This window comes from Paroedura picta, chromosome 4 (genome assembly GCF_049243985.1).
Source record: "Paroedura picta isolate Pp20150507F chromosome 4, Ppicta_v3.0, whole genome shotgun sequence".
Lineage (NCBI taxonomy): Eukaryota > Metazoa > Chordata > Lepidosauria > Squamata > Gekkonidae > Paroedura > Paroedura picta.
This window is the reverse complement of record NC_135372.1, coordinates 11,460,310-11,475,426: the sequence shown is the minus strand read 5'-3', so window position 1 is coordinate 11,475,426 and position 15,117 is coordinate 11,460,310. Positions and strand designations below refer to the sequence as shown.

At 51.7% G+C, this 15,117-nt stretch overlaps 1 protein-coding gene across 2 annotated transcripts in view; it reads left to right on the top strand.

The window, feature by feature from the left end:
- The window catches only part of ANO8 (anoctamin 8), a 54,423-nt gene that overhangs the window by 4,753 nt on the left and 34,553 nt on the right, over positions 1 to 15,117 (top strand). For both annotated transcript variants that reach the window (XM_077331890.1, XM_077331891.1), the window contains exon 2: positions 9,956 to 10,066. In XM_077331890.1, the coding sequence (XP_077188005.1) occupies positions 9,956 to 10,066 (111 nt within the window). The remainder of the gene's footprint in view (positions 1 to 9,955; positions 10,067 to 15,117) is intronic.

Here is a 15,117-nt window from a genome sequence, read left to right as displayed (position 1 = left end):
GGGTCAAATATGTACTTGAATTATGCTGTAGAAATGGGGCTCGTGAAGAACTGCGTGTCAAAAGAGTGGGTCAGGTAGACCCCAGAGGCACAGTGGCCCTAGACTTGGTTCGAGGGGGGTGGGGCTAGATATAGCTGTCATCGCCCCCCCCCCCCACACACACACAAGGCTATGAAGTAAGGTGAACAGAGAAGAGTGCAAAAATTACCTCTAAAGCAAACTAAAACAGAATTTGAGGGGTGCATTGTTAGAAACATTAACACGATAAACATTTTCCCCAAATGTATTAGGAGTGGGAAACTGGCTAGAGAGGCATTTGACAGAGCACCAATCCTAGCTGCAACCCAGTGGAGACGCTCTCCCAGGTACACTGGCTCCAGGTTGGAAGCCGAATCAAGTTTAAGGTTTTGGTTTCCATCTTCAAAGCTCTAAACCAGGGGTAGTCAAATTGCGGCCCTCCAGATGTCAGCGAATGCTGGCAGGGGCTCCTGGGAATTGTAGTCCATGGACGTCTGGAGGGCCGCAGTTTGACTACCCCTGCTCTAAACAGTCTGGGACCAACATACCTACGGGACTGCTTCTCTCGTTATGCCATCCTGAGAGCATTAAGATCCAGCAACCAAGATCTGCTTAGGGTCCCCAGCCCTATAGAGAGCCAGTTTGGTGTAGGGGTTAGGAGTGCGGACTTCTAATCTGGCATGCCGGGTTCGATTCTGCACTCCCCCACATGCAGCCAGCTGGGTGACCTTGGGCTCGCCACGGCGCTGATAAAGCTGTTCTGACCGGGCAGTGATATCAGGGCTCTCTCAGCCTCACCCACCCCACAGGGTGTCTGTTGTGGGGAGAGGAAAGGGAAAGCGACTGTAAGCCGCTTTGAGCCTCCTTCGGGTAGGGAAAAGAGGCATATAAGAACCAACTCTTCTTCTTCTTCTTTTAAAACTGGCCTCACCCAGGGCCAGGGCCTTTTCAGTCCTGGTTGCAGCCTGATGAACACTCTGTCTAGTGAGATCAGAGCTCTGTGGGCCATTACGTTGTTCCGCAGGCCTTGCAAACTAGAGCTGTTCTGCTGGGCCTGTGGTTGAGACCTAAGGATGGCGTCAAAAGTACTGCTGGCCTCCCTGCCTGAACCCACCCTAACACTGAAGGTTGCTCTCAGGGCCTCTGCTTCCCATTCCTCGGAATAGGAGACTTAAGTTGTTATAACAAGAACTGTATTTTAAATGGAATGGTTTTAAATTTTAAATCTGCTCTGTGCTATATTATATATAATTATATTGTATTTAACCTGTGTGAGCCAGCCTGACCTTTTGGGGAACGGCAGCATACGCATGCACATATATGTGTACACATATACATACATACGTACTTAATGGGAGATGGGGAGATGGCAGGGGAGGTGCGTGGCTTCCGTATATCTGGTATTACTGCAGAAAATGTGGGGCACAAACCCACACCAAGGTTTGGGGGAGTGTGTCAGAAAAACCAAGTCCAGTTGAGGTGGCTAGAGATGAAGTCCTGGAAGTCCTAGGTAAGCGGAAAACAAATTGGCCCCTAGGGCCAGTTGGCATACCCCCGAGGGTTCTCAAGGACCTCACGGGCGAAAATTGTTGCTCTACCAACCACCAGTATATGTAGCTAGCTGTGAAAATCAGCCCCCGTAGTGGAGGACTGAAAACTAGCAAATGTTGCACCAGTTTTTAAAATGGTATCCAGGAAATTGCAGCCCAGTTGTGCTAACATCTGTACCGGGTGAATTTCAATGTATGCCAGGGTAAAGTGATGCACTGTGAAACAAACGCACGTTTTTAATACATGCAGATGGAGCCTGGATTGATTGAGACTGAGAGAGAAAGAAAACTTGGGTGGAAAGCTTGTTCCCCACAGGTGAGGGTGTGTGTTCCCCACACCTGTGGGTGTCTGGATGGCCATAAACATGGATGGCTTTAAAGGGGATTGGACAGATTGATGGAGGAAGAGCTGGTTTTTTATACCTCACTTTTTGGTACCAAAAGGAACTCCAAATCAGCTTGCAGACACCTTTCATCTCCCCGCAACAGGCACCTTGTGAGGTAGTTGGGGCTGAGAGAGCTCTAACAAAACGGCTCTGGGAGAACAGCTCTAAGAGAACTGTGTGGCCCAGGGTAAACCAGCTGTGTGAATGTGGGTAATCAAACCTAGTTCTCCAGATTAGAGGCTGTCACTTTTTAACCACTACCCCATACTGGTTATCAAAGTCCATGGATGACTATGAGCTACAATGGCTACAGGAAACCTTTATTTTCAAAGATCTCTGAATCCCATGGCAAGGAGGCAATGTCAGGGAAAGGCTTTGGCCTCTGTGCTCCTTCTGTTGTCTCTGTGAGACAACTGTTTGGCTCTTGTGTGAGACAGGATGATGGACTAGGTGGACCACTGATCTGATCCAGCAGGGTTCTTCTGAAGTTCTTCTGATGTTCTTCTGAAGGCCTCCTATGCCCTCTTTGTTTGCCCTCCAGAAGAACTGGTTGGCCACTGCATGATACAGGTTGCGGGACTAGATGGACCACTGGTCTGATCCAGTGGGAATCTTAGGCTTTATAAATAGAAGCAGACTGCTTATATAGACTCTGGTACTATATTTGGAATTGCAGTGAGATTGGCAATTCAAATAACAAAGATAAACTTTGCAAGAGCTGTGCTGCTAAACTGAAACAGGCGCCCTTGCAAGAGCTTATCTGTTAGGTTCATTTAAATATAAATCAGCTAAGCTTGTCAATGTAGGCAAAATAACCTTTGGGGACTTAGTTGCAACAGATTATTTTTTTAAAAAATCCCTCGACTATTTTAAGCCTTCAAATAGGACACAGCTATCTGACAGAGCCTCATTCTGAGGACCACGTGATTTCAGATTGCAGGTCAGACCCTGCATGTATGAATGTTCCACTGGCCCCAAAAGTGCTTGCCTGGTGCCCAGCCTCCCCTCTGCCGTGGGAGAGACTTGCTTGCAGTCAGAGTGCATCCCATGATAGTAATGCCACTCTGTGCCCTCTCTAACTTTGTACCAAGGAGTTCTTTGGCACCCACAATGCCCGGCCTGTTTCCTTCGTGGCTGGGAGAAATGCTCTCTTTCTTCTCCCTGAGCAGGGGCTGGCAGCCCACAACGGGCAGAGAGAGGCATCCTTTGTTAAGCCCATGGATGCCCGGGGAACTGGGTGGTTTTTTAAATGCTGCCTGTTTTCCCGGCGATTTCCCAGCAGTAGGGGGTGTGATTTTGGATTGGTAATCTGAGGGGGCTGAAGTTTTAAAAGATGGTTTTAAAGATGAATTATTAGTCCAAGTGAAAAGGCCAATCCCAGAGCTCGAAAAGGCTGCAGGGAAGATATTGTGGTACCTTCTAGATCAGGGGTAGTCAAACTGCGGCCTTCCAGATGTCCATGGACTACAATTCCCAGAAGCCCCTGCCAGCATTCGCTGGCCGGGGCTTCTGGGAATTGTAGTCCATGGACATCTGGAGGGCCGCAGTTTGACTACCCCTGTTCTAGATCAGTGGTAGTCAATCTGTGGTCCTCCAGATGTTCATGGACTACAATTCCCATGAGCCCCTGCCAGGGGGGCCACCACGAAAAGGCCACCATGGATCAGCCCCTGACATTCTTGGAGGAGGCTTCGGCACTCGACCCATACCAGTTGGGCTTCGGTTTCTGCCCGATCTGGCCGGGGGGGGGGGGGGGGGGCAACTTAACATCTCCCCAGGCGCCAGGAACCTGGGTGTGATCCTTGATGCCTCCCTTTCTGTGGGTCATGAGAGTAGCCCAGCTGGCATTTTTCCATCTTCGCCAGGTGAGGCTGCTAGCACCCTACCTGTCCCTAGAACACTTGACTGCAGTGATTCAAGCAACGGTCACCTCCAGAATTGTCTTCTGCAGCTCGTTATGTGGGCTTTCCTTAACCTGAACATTGCAGAATGCGGCTGCAAGGGTGCTCACAAGGACACCTTGGAGGCAGCTGCATTGGTTGCCAGTTGCAGCCTGGATCAGGATCAAGTTTTGGGTTTAAGGCCCTTTGTGGTCTGGGACCCGCATACCTGAGGGACTGCCTTTCACCTTTTGCCCCCTGCAGGGTCTCACGTTCTGCGGGCATGAATTTGTTTTTGGCTTCTGGCCCACGTGAGGGGCGCCTGGCCTCGACCAGGAGCAGGGCCTTTTTGGTCCTGGTCCCCACCTGGTGGAATGAGCTCCCAGAAGAGCTGAGGGCCCCACAGGAGCTTTTGTGGTTCCACAGGGCCTGTAAGACAGAGCTCTTCTGCCAGGCTCTTTGGTTGAAGCCAGGGTGTGAGAGACCTAGGTCTCCTGTACTCCTAAAGTGCTACAGTCTGCATTGGAACAGTCAGCCCCCCCCCCCCAAGATTCTTTCCTGATGCACTGGGAGGGGGTGCCAGAGGGAAGGCGAAGAGATGGAGGGGTGGGTTCATTTTGATCATTCCTCTCTCTCTGGTACTGCCGGTTACAGCTTGGTTTTTAACGTTTTAACTTTTCATTTTTGCGGGGTTTTCTATTTTTATAATTGTAACCCACCACAAGATGAATTTCGATTGCAATGGGATATAAAATCTAATCTATGAATAAATAAATAAATAAGTTTCCCCCTATTATGCAGAAGTCTATCAGCCACAGTAGCTTAATAGAGCCTCCCAGTTCAGAAGCAGTCTATCTGTGATTCTGGTGGCAAAGCCGTTTCATGCTTGGCTTTTCAGGCCTCCACCGAGGCTTCTGCCTGTCTGCTGCAGGAAACAAGATGCTGGGCGACCAGTCGGATCCAGCAGTTCTTTGAGGATAGGAATGCAGCAAGAACAGATCTTTGCTCAGGAACCGGGTGTGCCTCAGCTCTTAAGGAAGCTTTTGAGACAGGGACCTCCCACCTGCCAGGGGATCCCCCTCTCCCAGCAGTCTTTCCTCAGGGGAGGGAGGGGTGTGTGAGCCCCGTTGTTCTTAAAACCAGTTGCAGGCAGCGTGTTGTTGTTTGATCCCTGGCTGGATCCAGCAGCTCCTGCCCATTTCCTGTCTGACACCTATTCCGGTCGGGCTGGTTTGCTGGGTGGCCAAGGCGGGAAGGCCCGGGCCTCTGTGCTCCTGCACCCAGCGAGGATTCCGATCCTGTGGCTGTTTCGGAAGGGGTGCCTCTGAGGGCGTAATGCCGGAGAGCCTGCTCGCCTGCCCCTGGCGACACTTCCAGCAGGAGATGCCTCAGATCCGAGCAGGTGAAATTTCTGAGGTACCCTTCCGCCCCATGAACCATTGGATTGGGGGGGGTGCTGTGGTAGAGCATCCGCTTGGCATGGGGAAGTTTCCCCGTTCAGTCCCTGCCATCTGCAGTCGAAGGAGTCAGGCTGTAGGTCATGTGGAAGACCTTTGAAAGCCAACATTAAGCCAGCTGTGGTGTTGTGGATTCTAATCTGGCGAGCTGTGTTTGATTCCCCACTCCCCTTCCACGTGCAGCCATCTGGGTGGCCTTCAGCTAGTCACAGCTGTTCTGACTGAGCAGTGATCTCAGGGCTCTCAGCCTCACCCACCTCACAGGGTACCGGTTGTGGGGAGAGGAAAGGGAAGGTGAATGTAAGCCGCTTTGAGACTCCTTTGGGTAGAGAAAAGCGGCAAATAAGAACCAACTCTTCTTCTAATCTGGATGTTGTTGTTGTTGTTGTTATGTGCGAAGTCGTGTCCGACCCATCGCGACCCCATGGACAATGATCCTCCAGGCCTTCCTGTCCTCTACCATTCCCCGGAGTCCATTTAAGTTTGCACCTACTGCTTCAGTGACTCCATCCAGCCACCTCATTCTCTGCCGTCCCCTTCTTCTTTGGCCCTCGATCGCTCCCAGCATTAGGCTCTTCTCCAGGGAGACCTTCCTTCTCATGAGGTGGCCAAAGTATTTGAGTTTCATCTTCAGGATCTGGCCTTCTAAGGAGCAGTCAGGGCTGATCTCCTCTAGGACTGACCGGTTTGTTCGCCTTGCAGTCCAAGGGACTCGCAAGAGTCTTCTCCAGCACCAGAGTTGAAAAGCCTCAATTCTTTGACCCTCGGCCTTCCTTATGGTCCAACTTTCACAGCCATACATTGCCACTGGGAATACCATAGCCTTGACTAAACACACTTTTGTTGGCAGGGTGATGTCTCTGCTTTTCAGGATGCTGTCTAGATTTGCCATAGCTTTCCTCCCCAGGAGCAAGCGTCTTTTAATTTCTCTGCTGCAGTCCCCATCTGCAGTGATCTTGGAGCCCAGGGGAAAGTACTTTGTATTTTATTATTTCTTGTTCTCCCTTGACTCTCACTCCAGCTATGGATACCCAGGTTAAATTCCCTGCTTCTCCTCCACTTGCAGCCAGTTGGGTGACCTTGGGCCTGTCAGTTCTCTCAGAGCTCCCTCAACCCCACCTACCTCGCAGGATCGTTGTGCAGAGAGGAAGGATTGGCAGCTGTAAGCTGAGTTGGGACTCCTTGGGGGTCCAGAAACCAGCTCTTCTTCTTCCTCTTTCTGTTCTTCTGCTTAAGACCCTGGAGAACCACTTGATGGATCAGCATTAGCTGTTCTCATGGGCGTTCATGGACCAGCGGTCTGTTTCTGGGGTCCAGCTCCACTTGTGTGCCGAATGTCCCACATCCAGTCCTCAACTGCACCGGTGAAGAGATTCACTGTGTCGGGAAGAAACCTTTTTCTGGCTGAGACCCTGGAGAGGGGCTGCCAAGTCAGAGCTCCCCCCACCCCGCAGCTGGGCCTGAGCCCCAGACAGAGACCCTCATTCCATCTGCCCCGGGACAATCACGGGGAATTCTTTGCAACTGGCATCATTCCAGGACTAGGGGGGAGATGAAGGGCATGATGCCAGCTGTACAGGCAGAAAACCAACAAACACGGTTCCAGTGTGGAGGGACCCCCATTCTCAGCAGTTTGCTACCTCAGGTTGCCCAACCTTGCTTGCGAAATTCCTGCAGATTTTTGGGGTGGAGCCTAGGGAGGGTGGGATTTCGGGAGGGGGGAAGGCAGGCCAAATTCTGGGATGAACCTCAAAGCTTTGCCTTTAATTTTGTGCTAAAGAAACCAGGGTGTGTATGGGAGGGGGGAGGGCACATGGGCTAGACTGGCAGATCCAGTAGGATGGCTGAACCCTTCATTGGCCCTCTCCCGGAGGAGGTTACCATAGAGACAGCTGGCTTTTGAATTGCCTTCTTGGCTGCAAGAGGAGTGGTAGGTCTCAGGGTGGGGAGGGGGGCGTGGCAGACCTTGGAGGACGGGGTGGGGCAACCAGGTAGGGAACTGACTGGGCTCAGAGCCAGGGAGGGCTAGCGGGAAGCATTGTGCTGGCAGCTGCAGCGTCTTCCTGTGCCAGGAATGGCAGGCAGGCCGGCCTGGCGAGGGGGTGGGCTTGGTCAGGCTGCTGCCGAGGTCCCACGCCTTGGGAGGGTCTGCAGCTCCTGAGGAGGGTGGGGTCAGAGCTGGGCCTGCCCATTCCTCCTTCCTCAGCATGCACAGCCCCTTCCCCTGTTCTTCCTCGGCCTGGTAGGCAAGGAATGCCATTGGGGAGGGGTGTTCCTGCCCCCTGTTGCTGTGCCTGGGAGCAAGACCTGCCAAAGGCCCCAAATACTGAGCATGACCCCACAGTTGCAGGGGCTCTGGGATCCAGGCCGGGGGAAAATTTGCCGGGGGGGGGGGTGGGCCATGGCTACCCAGTCTTGCCCCTAGAACCATAGCCTCTCCAGGGAGGTGGGAAAGGGGGCTCACCCAGTGGACATTGGGAGGCTTGTCCTGCTCAAGCAGTGGTCAGCTTTTCCCTGGCAAAACAGCTGAACCACATATGGTTGCTGGTGCATGGGGTTGATTGGGGAGAGAACTAGAGAAATGGCACCATGCCATGCCATGGTGTCACATCCCTCTTCATGACTGGAAGGGACATCATTACCTCACGCAGTGTGTTAGGATTTCCCCTGAAACTCTCTGGTAAAAACCACAGAGATCGGGAAATTCCTAGAGTGTCATATGACATGACAACACCATCCTCTCCCGCACAATTGGGCACTGACAGGGAGCGGTGATGGGGGAATGCTTTGCCCCAAGCAAGCAGCTGGTAACCCTGGACACATAGACACCCAATCAGTGTATGTATTCAAGCAAAGAAATGCATTTCCTGCCAATTCATGGCTTTCTGGCTATGTCCACGCGTTCTCGGGGTATCTTTGTGTACTGAGAAGGCTCCCAACAGATTTTCTCATTCCTCCTGGATGTGATACCAGCACAAGATGCTGCCCCAAAACGACAGGAGGCGTGCCCAGCCAGTGAAGCAAGGTCAGGAAGGTTCCAAGCTACCAGGCCTCATGGAGGAGATCTCCTCTCCAGGCCCATTCAGTCACCCACTGGGTCTTAAAGGATTAATTTTTACCACCAGCCATCAGTTGGAGTTAGAGGTTGCCTCATATGGTGACCTGTAACCCAGAGGCTCTAGGTCTCCATCGTTGGAGACCCTTCTCCTTATCAAGAGTCACCCTCCTTCTCTAAACCACCATGAATGTCAGGGGAAAGCTTGGGAATCCTGAGCGATTCACACCCTGGCATGGCCCTCTCTGCCTCCCCTTGGTTTCCTTGAGCAGGGTGAGCCTCAATGAGGGCAGGGGCTAGCTACCTAAGAACAAGGAAAAGGTGCATTCCATTGTGTAAGTAGTCCATGGTTACCAAGAGAAAATCTATACAGTCAGGCAGTCATTAACTATTGGCACCTGGCAAAGGATATCTATCATCTACCTACCTACCTACCTACCTACCCATCCATCCATCCATCCATCCATCCATTATATTTCTATACCGCCCTCCCATGAGGCCTGCATCCTTTTACTGTGAATCTAAAACAGACCCCAGGGATGATGTGGCAAGTAGGAGGCAGAATAACCTTTAAAGCAAGGGTAGCCAAACTGTGGCTCTCCACATGTCCATGGACCACAACTCTTGGGAGAAGGGTCTCATGGGAGTTGTAGTCTCTAGGCATCTGGACAGCCACAGGCTGGATACCCCTGCTTTAAAGTTTCCTGATTTTCTTGTTTGCAACCCTACTTTTCTCTGCCACCTTGTTGGCATTCTCTCTTTTTGGACTGTGTGCAGTGGTCTGATCCTGTGGGCAAGACACATTCTCCTACAAAGACCCTCCCCAGCTGTACCTAGTGGAAAGTCATCAGCTTAAAAAAAACACACACACACACACACAAATTTAATTCAGGCCTTGGGAGCAGGTGTCTTGTTTTCCAGGCAACTTCCTCGGCGTATGAACTTGCCTGCCTGAAAGCAGGGAGGGGAAACCTTTGGGCTACCCGTCAAGGCAGTGTTAGTTTAGCCTCTGGATGTTCCCAGAGTGCACGTTTGAGAAAAGCACTCATCTTTTCAAAGTTGCCTGGGGTAAAGTGCAATTCCCCCCCAGCTAAATGAAAACTGAAGCAGTCTTCCTCCAAATACCAGGTACTGCAACAGTTTGCACTAGTTTGCATTCATAACTGGGTCTGTGGGTGGATGTTTTTGCTGGTTACTGACTGGAACCTCCAGATACAGGGGGAGTGTATCGCTGCCTACCAGTTTCTGGTTCGTTACTGATGGAACAGTAGACTGACTTGATCTAGCATAGCAAATGGTTGCTGAATGAGGGTTTGGAATCCAGACAGATTAACCAAACTCATTTTGTTGGATGCCCTCTAATAAAACCATCCCATGAGTGCATCATGGGGTGTCCTTTTGGCATAAGGAATTCCCATTTTTTGTTTGCTTGCCCTGATCATTAACCGTGCAACAACTGGAGGCTGGCAAAGAAAGTGGGGCAGGGGGGGGTGGCAAAGGAGCTGTGACTTCTTGGCTCCTGAGGAGCAGGCTCTGTGTGGGGAGCTGGCCGCCCTCTCACCTCTTCTGTCCCTCCAGCTCCCAACCATGCTCTTTGCTCTCCCTACAGACAAGCTGTTTGGCAGGAGACTGCTGCAGGCCGGGCGGTACGTCATGTCGCACAAGTCCTGGATGAAAACTGTGCCCACGGAGAACTGCGACGTGCTCATGACGCTGCCAGGTATGTGTGGCCAGAGTTTTCCAGAATTCCAGGGATTCGGCAGCAGAGGCACCCTCCAAAATGGGTACCCTCCAAAATGACCATTTTCTCCAGAGGAACTGACCATTTTCTCCAGAGGAACTTCTGGAGATTGGTTGTAATTTCACAAGATCACCAGACCTCGCCTGGAGGCTGGCAACTCTTTTGGAGAGGCATCTGTCATCCTCATGCATTGAATTTGCTTTAGGATGCTTAGGGCTGATCCTGCGTTGAGCAGGGGGTTGGACTAGATGGCCTGTATGGCCCCTTCCAACTCTAGGATTCTATGAATTTGCCAAATTAACTGTGCCTTTCAAAGTAGGCCTATGAGGCAGAAATTCAATTGGTTGAGCCTGCCCTCATCAGTTCATCTCTAGGCTAGGCCGGGGCTTCATTGGCTGAATGCCTTCTGTTCTTGGCACTGTTAACACAGCCTGGGCAGGAAGGATAAGGTGGGATTCCTGTTGGGGAAAGCGGTCTCCGCTAATCCACGGTGTTAGCATTGGTCTATTTCAGGGGTGGCCGACCTGTGGCTTTCTAGATGTCCATGGACTACAATTCTGCCAACACATGATCCATAAACATCAGGAGAGCCAGAGTTTGGCCACCCCTGGTATTTTTAATTAAATTATTTGGACAAATCAGCATATGCAGATTAAAAAAAGAGTTCTGAAACTGTTTTTGAAAGAACTATTGTAGGAAAGATGGGGCCTCCTTGTATGTACTGTTTTGTAAATGCATTTACACTGGTAGTTAACAGAGGTTTGCTTTTCTTTTTATAGGAAAGCTTGGTGTAGTGGTTAAGAACGGTGCCTTCTAATCTGGCTTCTAATCTCGGGTTCCTCCCCATGCAGACAGCTGAGTAACCTTGGGTTCATCACAGCCCTGATAGTGCTGTTCTCACAGAGCAGTCCTGTCAGGGCTCTCTCAGCCTCCCCTCCCTCACCGGGTGTCTGTTGTGGGGAGAGGAAAGGGAAGGCAATTGTCAGCTGCTTTGAGACTCCTTTGGGTAGTGAAAAGCGGGGTTTAAAAACCAAATCTTTAATGTCTTTCTGGTTACTGAAGGCAGTGGACAACTTTTTAAGGCATCAGTTGTTGTTGTTTTTTTAATGATTAATCCAACTAGTTAATTGACAAAAGCTGCAACCTGAACACCTTCCAGGGAGTAAGTCCGATTCACTAAAATGAGACTTACTTCTGAGTAGGCCTGCTGGGGAATGCCCTTCAACTGTGGCAATTCCTGGGACTAAGCAGGCAGTGCCAGGCACTCTTGCCAGTATCTGGGGTAGGGCGTGACATCTTCCATCTCATTGTTTTGGTTTTGTTTGGATGGCATATGTGGAAGGGCTTTGAACCCTCAAGGAAATACTAGGACTAATATTAATACTAATAGTGTTAATAATCTGGAAGGACAGAATTCATTATTCCAGAAGGTAATTCAGGATATGTAGTCAGGGATAAGCTCATGTTTTGAACAAAAGATTAATTGGAGGGGAATAGAGCTATTGGCATTAAAGATTTATGCCATCTTGAAACATCAATCCTTCTCCACTTGCTCACCCTCAAAGAATCCTGGGAAGTGTAGTTTTGTGAGCAAGTTCTTCGCTTGAACTCACATCTGAAACAGGCTTTACTTTACCGCGCGCATAGTCTGGGTTCAGTCACGGCTCCTCTGTGGCAGAGTTGGAAGATGGGGGGGGGGTCTGGCTAATCCTGCAACAAAGATATGAGAACTGTGGGCCTTCCAGACAGAGAAGAGTCACAGTTTGTTTGTTTCTTTATATTTATACTAGGAATAAAACCCATTTTATAGCAAAATAAAATGGGCGCTAGCGGCCAGTCCCCGGGGGCGGGGTCTTGGCCACGATCTGGGCCGCGATCAGAGGCCACCCCTGCAGGCGGGAGAAGGGGGGGGGCTTACCTTGGCCATCGTGGTAGCGCCAGGCATCCTGACTGACTGGGCAGGGGCTCAAGGTTCCCCTCTGCGGGTAGCGTTGCCCTGGCCTGCCGTCTCCAGAAGGCCACCAAAGGTGGCCGGCTAGCCGCGGTAGCGGCGGCCAGGGTTGAAATGGCGGCCTGGGGGGAAAGTTAGTCGGGAGGCTCGTGAAGCCCCCCCCCCCCCCAGCAAGGTCCCTGCCTCGGCGGCAGGAAAGGAGCATGGCCGATGCATCTTCGACACGGCAGCCCTGCTCCTTTTCTGGCAACCCCCCCCCCCCCAGCCAAGGTCCCTGCTTCGGCTGCAGGAAAGGAGCATGGCCGACGCATCTTCGACACGGCAGCCCTGCTCCTTTTCTGGCAACCCCCCCCCCCAGCCAAGGTCCCTGCTTCGGCGGCAGGAAAGGAGCATGGCCGACGCATCTTCAACACTGCAGCCCTGCTCCTTTCCTGGCACCCCCCCCTCCCCAGCCAAGGTCCCTGGTTCGCCGGCGGGAAAGGAGCAGGGCCGCCACGTCTGATGCGGCGGCCCTGCTCCTTTTCCTGCGGCGAACCCCCAGAGTGGCCAGTCCAGGGCGGGGCAAGTGGCACCTGGAGGGGCCAATCAGGAGCCACTTTGCGGCTCCTGATTGGCCCCTCCGAGTTTCTATCATGGACAGGCCCTGCCCCTTTCTCCTCCCTCCTACCCCTTAGAGCTTTATTATTACCGCTCCATAGGAGCGGTTACTGATATATCGCCCTACCTGGGGGCTCAGGGTGGTTTACATAAAACTTATAAACAATACAATGAACAATCCGTAACATATAAATAACCGTAACATTAATACTAATAACTGATAATTGTAACAGTGCAAACAATGCAAACAGTGCAAACAGGTCCAGGAGCAGAGCGCACTGATGAAGTTCTGGGAGGGAGGGAGCAGGGGCCCTGCAGATGTTATGCCTGGTCTTGACCAAATGCCTGGCGGAAGAGCTCCCTTTTTCAGGCCCTGCGGAACTGTTTTAGCTACGTCAGGGCCCTGATCTCCTCCGGGAGCTCGTTCCACCAGGTGGGGGCCAGGACAGAGAATGCTGGCCTGCCTTAGCGCGTTTGCCAACAACCTTTTGGCTCTGCCATTTTTGATGCTAACAGACAGCCTGTTGATAGAGTGTTACAGGCCTGCACTGCCTAGACTGGGATTGCCATGTTCATAGGCATCATAGGAGTCCCACCTCCCTGAACCGTAACAGGGCCCCCAACCTCTCCCCAGCTTTCCTGATGAACCCTCCAGGGCAGCCTTGTGCAGATTTTCCCCCTCTCTGGCAGCATCTCAGGGCAGCAGGTTGGTTGCTTGTAAGGGGATACCCGTCTGGGCAGGGTGCCAGGCCTTCAGATCCTCCCGTAACTGCTGCCTGCAAGGAAGCACTGCTCCTGGCCAACTACCCTCCCTGGGAATTGCATCACCCATGTGCCTGCCTCTATGCAGATCTTTGTAGCTGATACTGAATCGTGGTGGGAGTGGGGGGTTTTTTTGTGTGTGGGGGGTGTAATTGGGTCTGTCTCTGCCTGGAATTGAGTTTATCCACCAGAGAGGTATTCTTCTGTGTGTGCAGTTGCAGGGAGCCACTCTGTGTGGCTACATTGGCCGGGAATATGCCCCCTGACCCTGCCGGCCTTCTGGCAGAATAGACATCAGGATAATCTTGAGACGTGTGCCAAATGAGCAAGGGAAGTTGCCTTGTGCTGAATCAGGTCCTCCATTTGCCATTGCCTGCTTTGACTGGCAGTTGCACGATGGGCTATGGTCCCTTGGCTCATCTTAGAAGAGGCATTCCCTCTTGCAAGGGAATAGTGCAGGGAATGCCTCATTTTGTGGGATGAGATTCTCTCCAGTGGAACAGGGAAAAGAGGAGTGCCTTGTCTTAAAAGAGGGATCCTCTCCCACTGAAGAGGGGGTTGCCTCATCCTCAAGAGGGATTTCTTCTTGTGGCTGAAGGAACCAGCATTTGTTGCATCTTCAGAGAAGGACTTGCTCCTGAGTGTGAGGGAAAGGGAAGGTGCCCCTTTTCAGAAAAGAGGTGCCACCCATTTTCTGATTTAAAACACTTCCTCTGCCTGGATGGGGTGCAACTCCAGTGACTCACTCCGCCAGGAACCCAGGTGTGATCCTGGATGCTTCCCTCTCTATGGAGGCACAGATCACCAGAGCAGTGCAGCTGCTGTTTTTCCACCTTTGCCAAGCCAAGCCAAGCCAAGCCACTAGTGCCCTATTTGACCACGGAGCACCTGGCCACAGTGGTCCAGGCAACAGCCTCACTGAGACCAGATTCCAGACTTTTAAAGGACCCTTCAAGCTTCTTAGAAGCACGTTGAGGATTGACCATTTTTATTCTGTAGAGGCCACTTCTTTGGGAGGCTCCTTGCTGGGCAGACCTTCTGTGTAGGAGACATGAAAAAATTAAAGGTAAAGGTAAAGGTATCCCCTGTGCAAGCACCGGGTCATGTCTGACCCTTGGGGTGACGCCCTCTAGCGTTTTCATGGCTGAATCAACACGGGGTGGTTTGCCAGTGCCTTCCCCAGTCATTACCGTTTACCCCCCATCAGCAAGCTGGGTACTCATTTTACTGACCTCGGAAGAATAGAAGGCTGAGTCAACCTTGAGCCGGCTGCTGGGATCGAACTCCCAGCCCCGTGGGCAGAGTTTTCAGACTGCATTTCTGCTGCCTTACCACTCTGCGCCACCAAGAGGCTCTTATGAAAAAATTAGACCCCAGGAATTTCAAGGGGACATGAAAAGCCAGAAGTACAGGGGGTGGGGATTATGAAAAGTCCTTATTTTATCAGGAAAAGTGCAGGGAATATTTGCTAACGTATTCACAGAACTTGCAGACATCTTTGTTAGAACATTTTTGCATCCCTAATGGCCCCTGAGACCTGGTTTGTGCTTGCAGAACCGAAGCGGGGGAGCCCTGAGAGAGGAGAATAGATTAAACCAGCCCAACCTGAAGGGCCCCCATGCAGCCCTGGCAGCTCACTCACCAGGCACCCGCCAGCTCAGTCAGTGAACTGAGGCAAAGTGAGGGAAGATGTTGGATGCAACAGTTAGGGGTGGGAAAG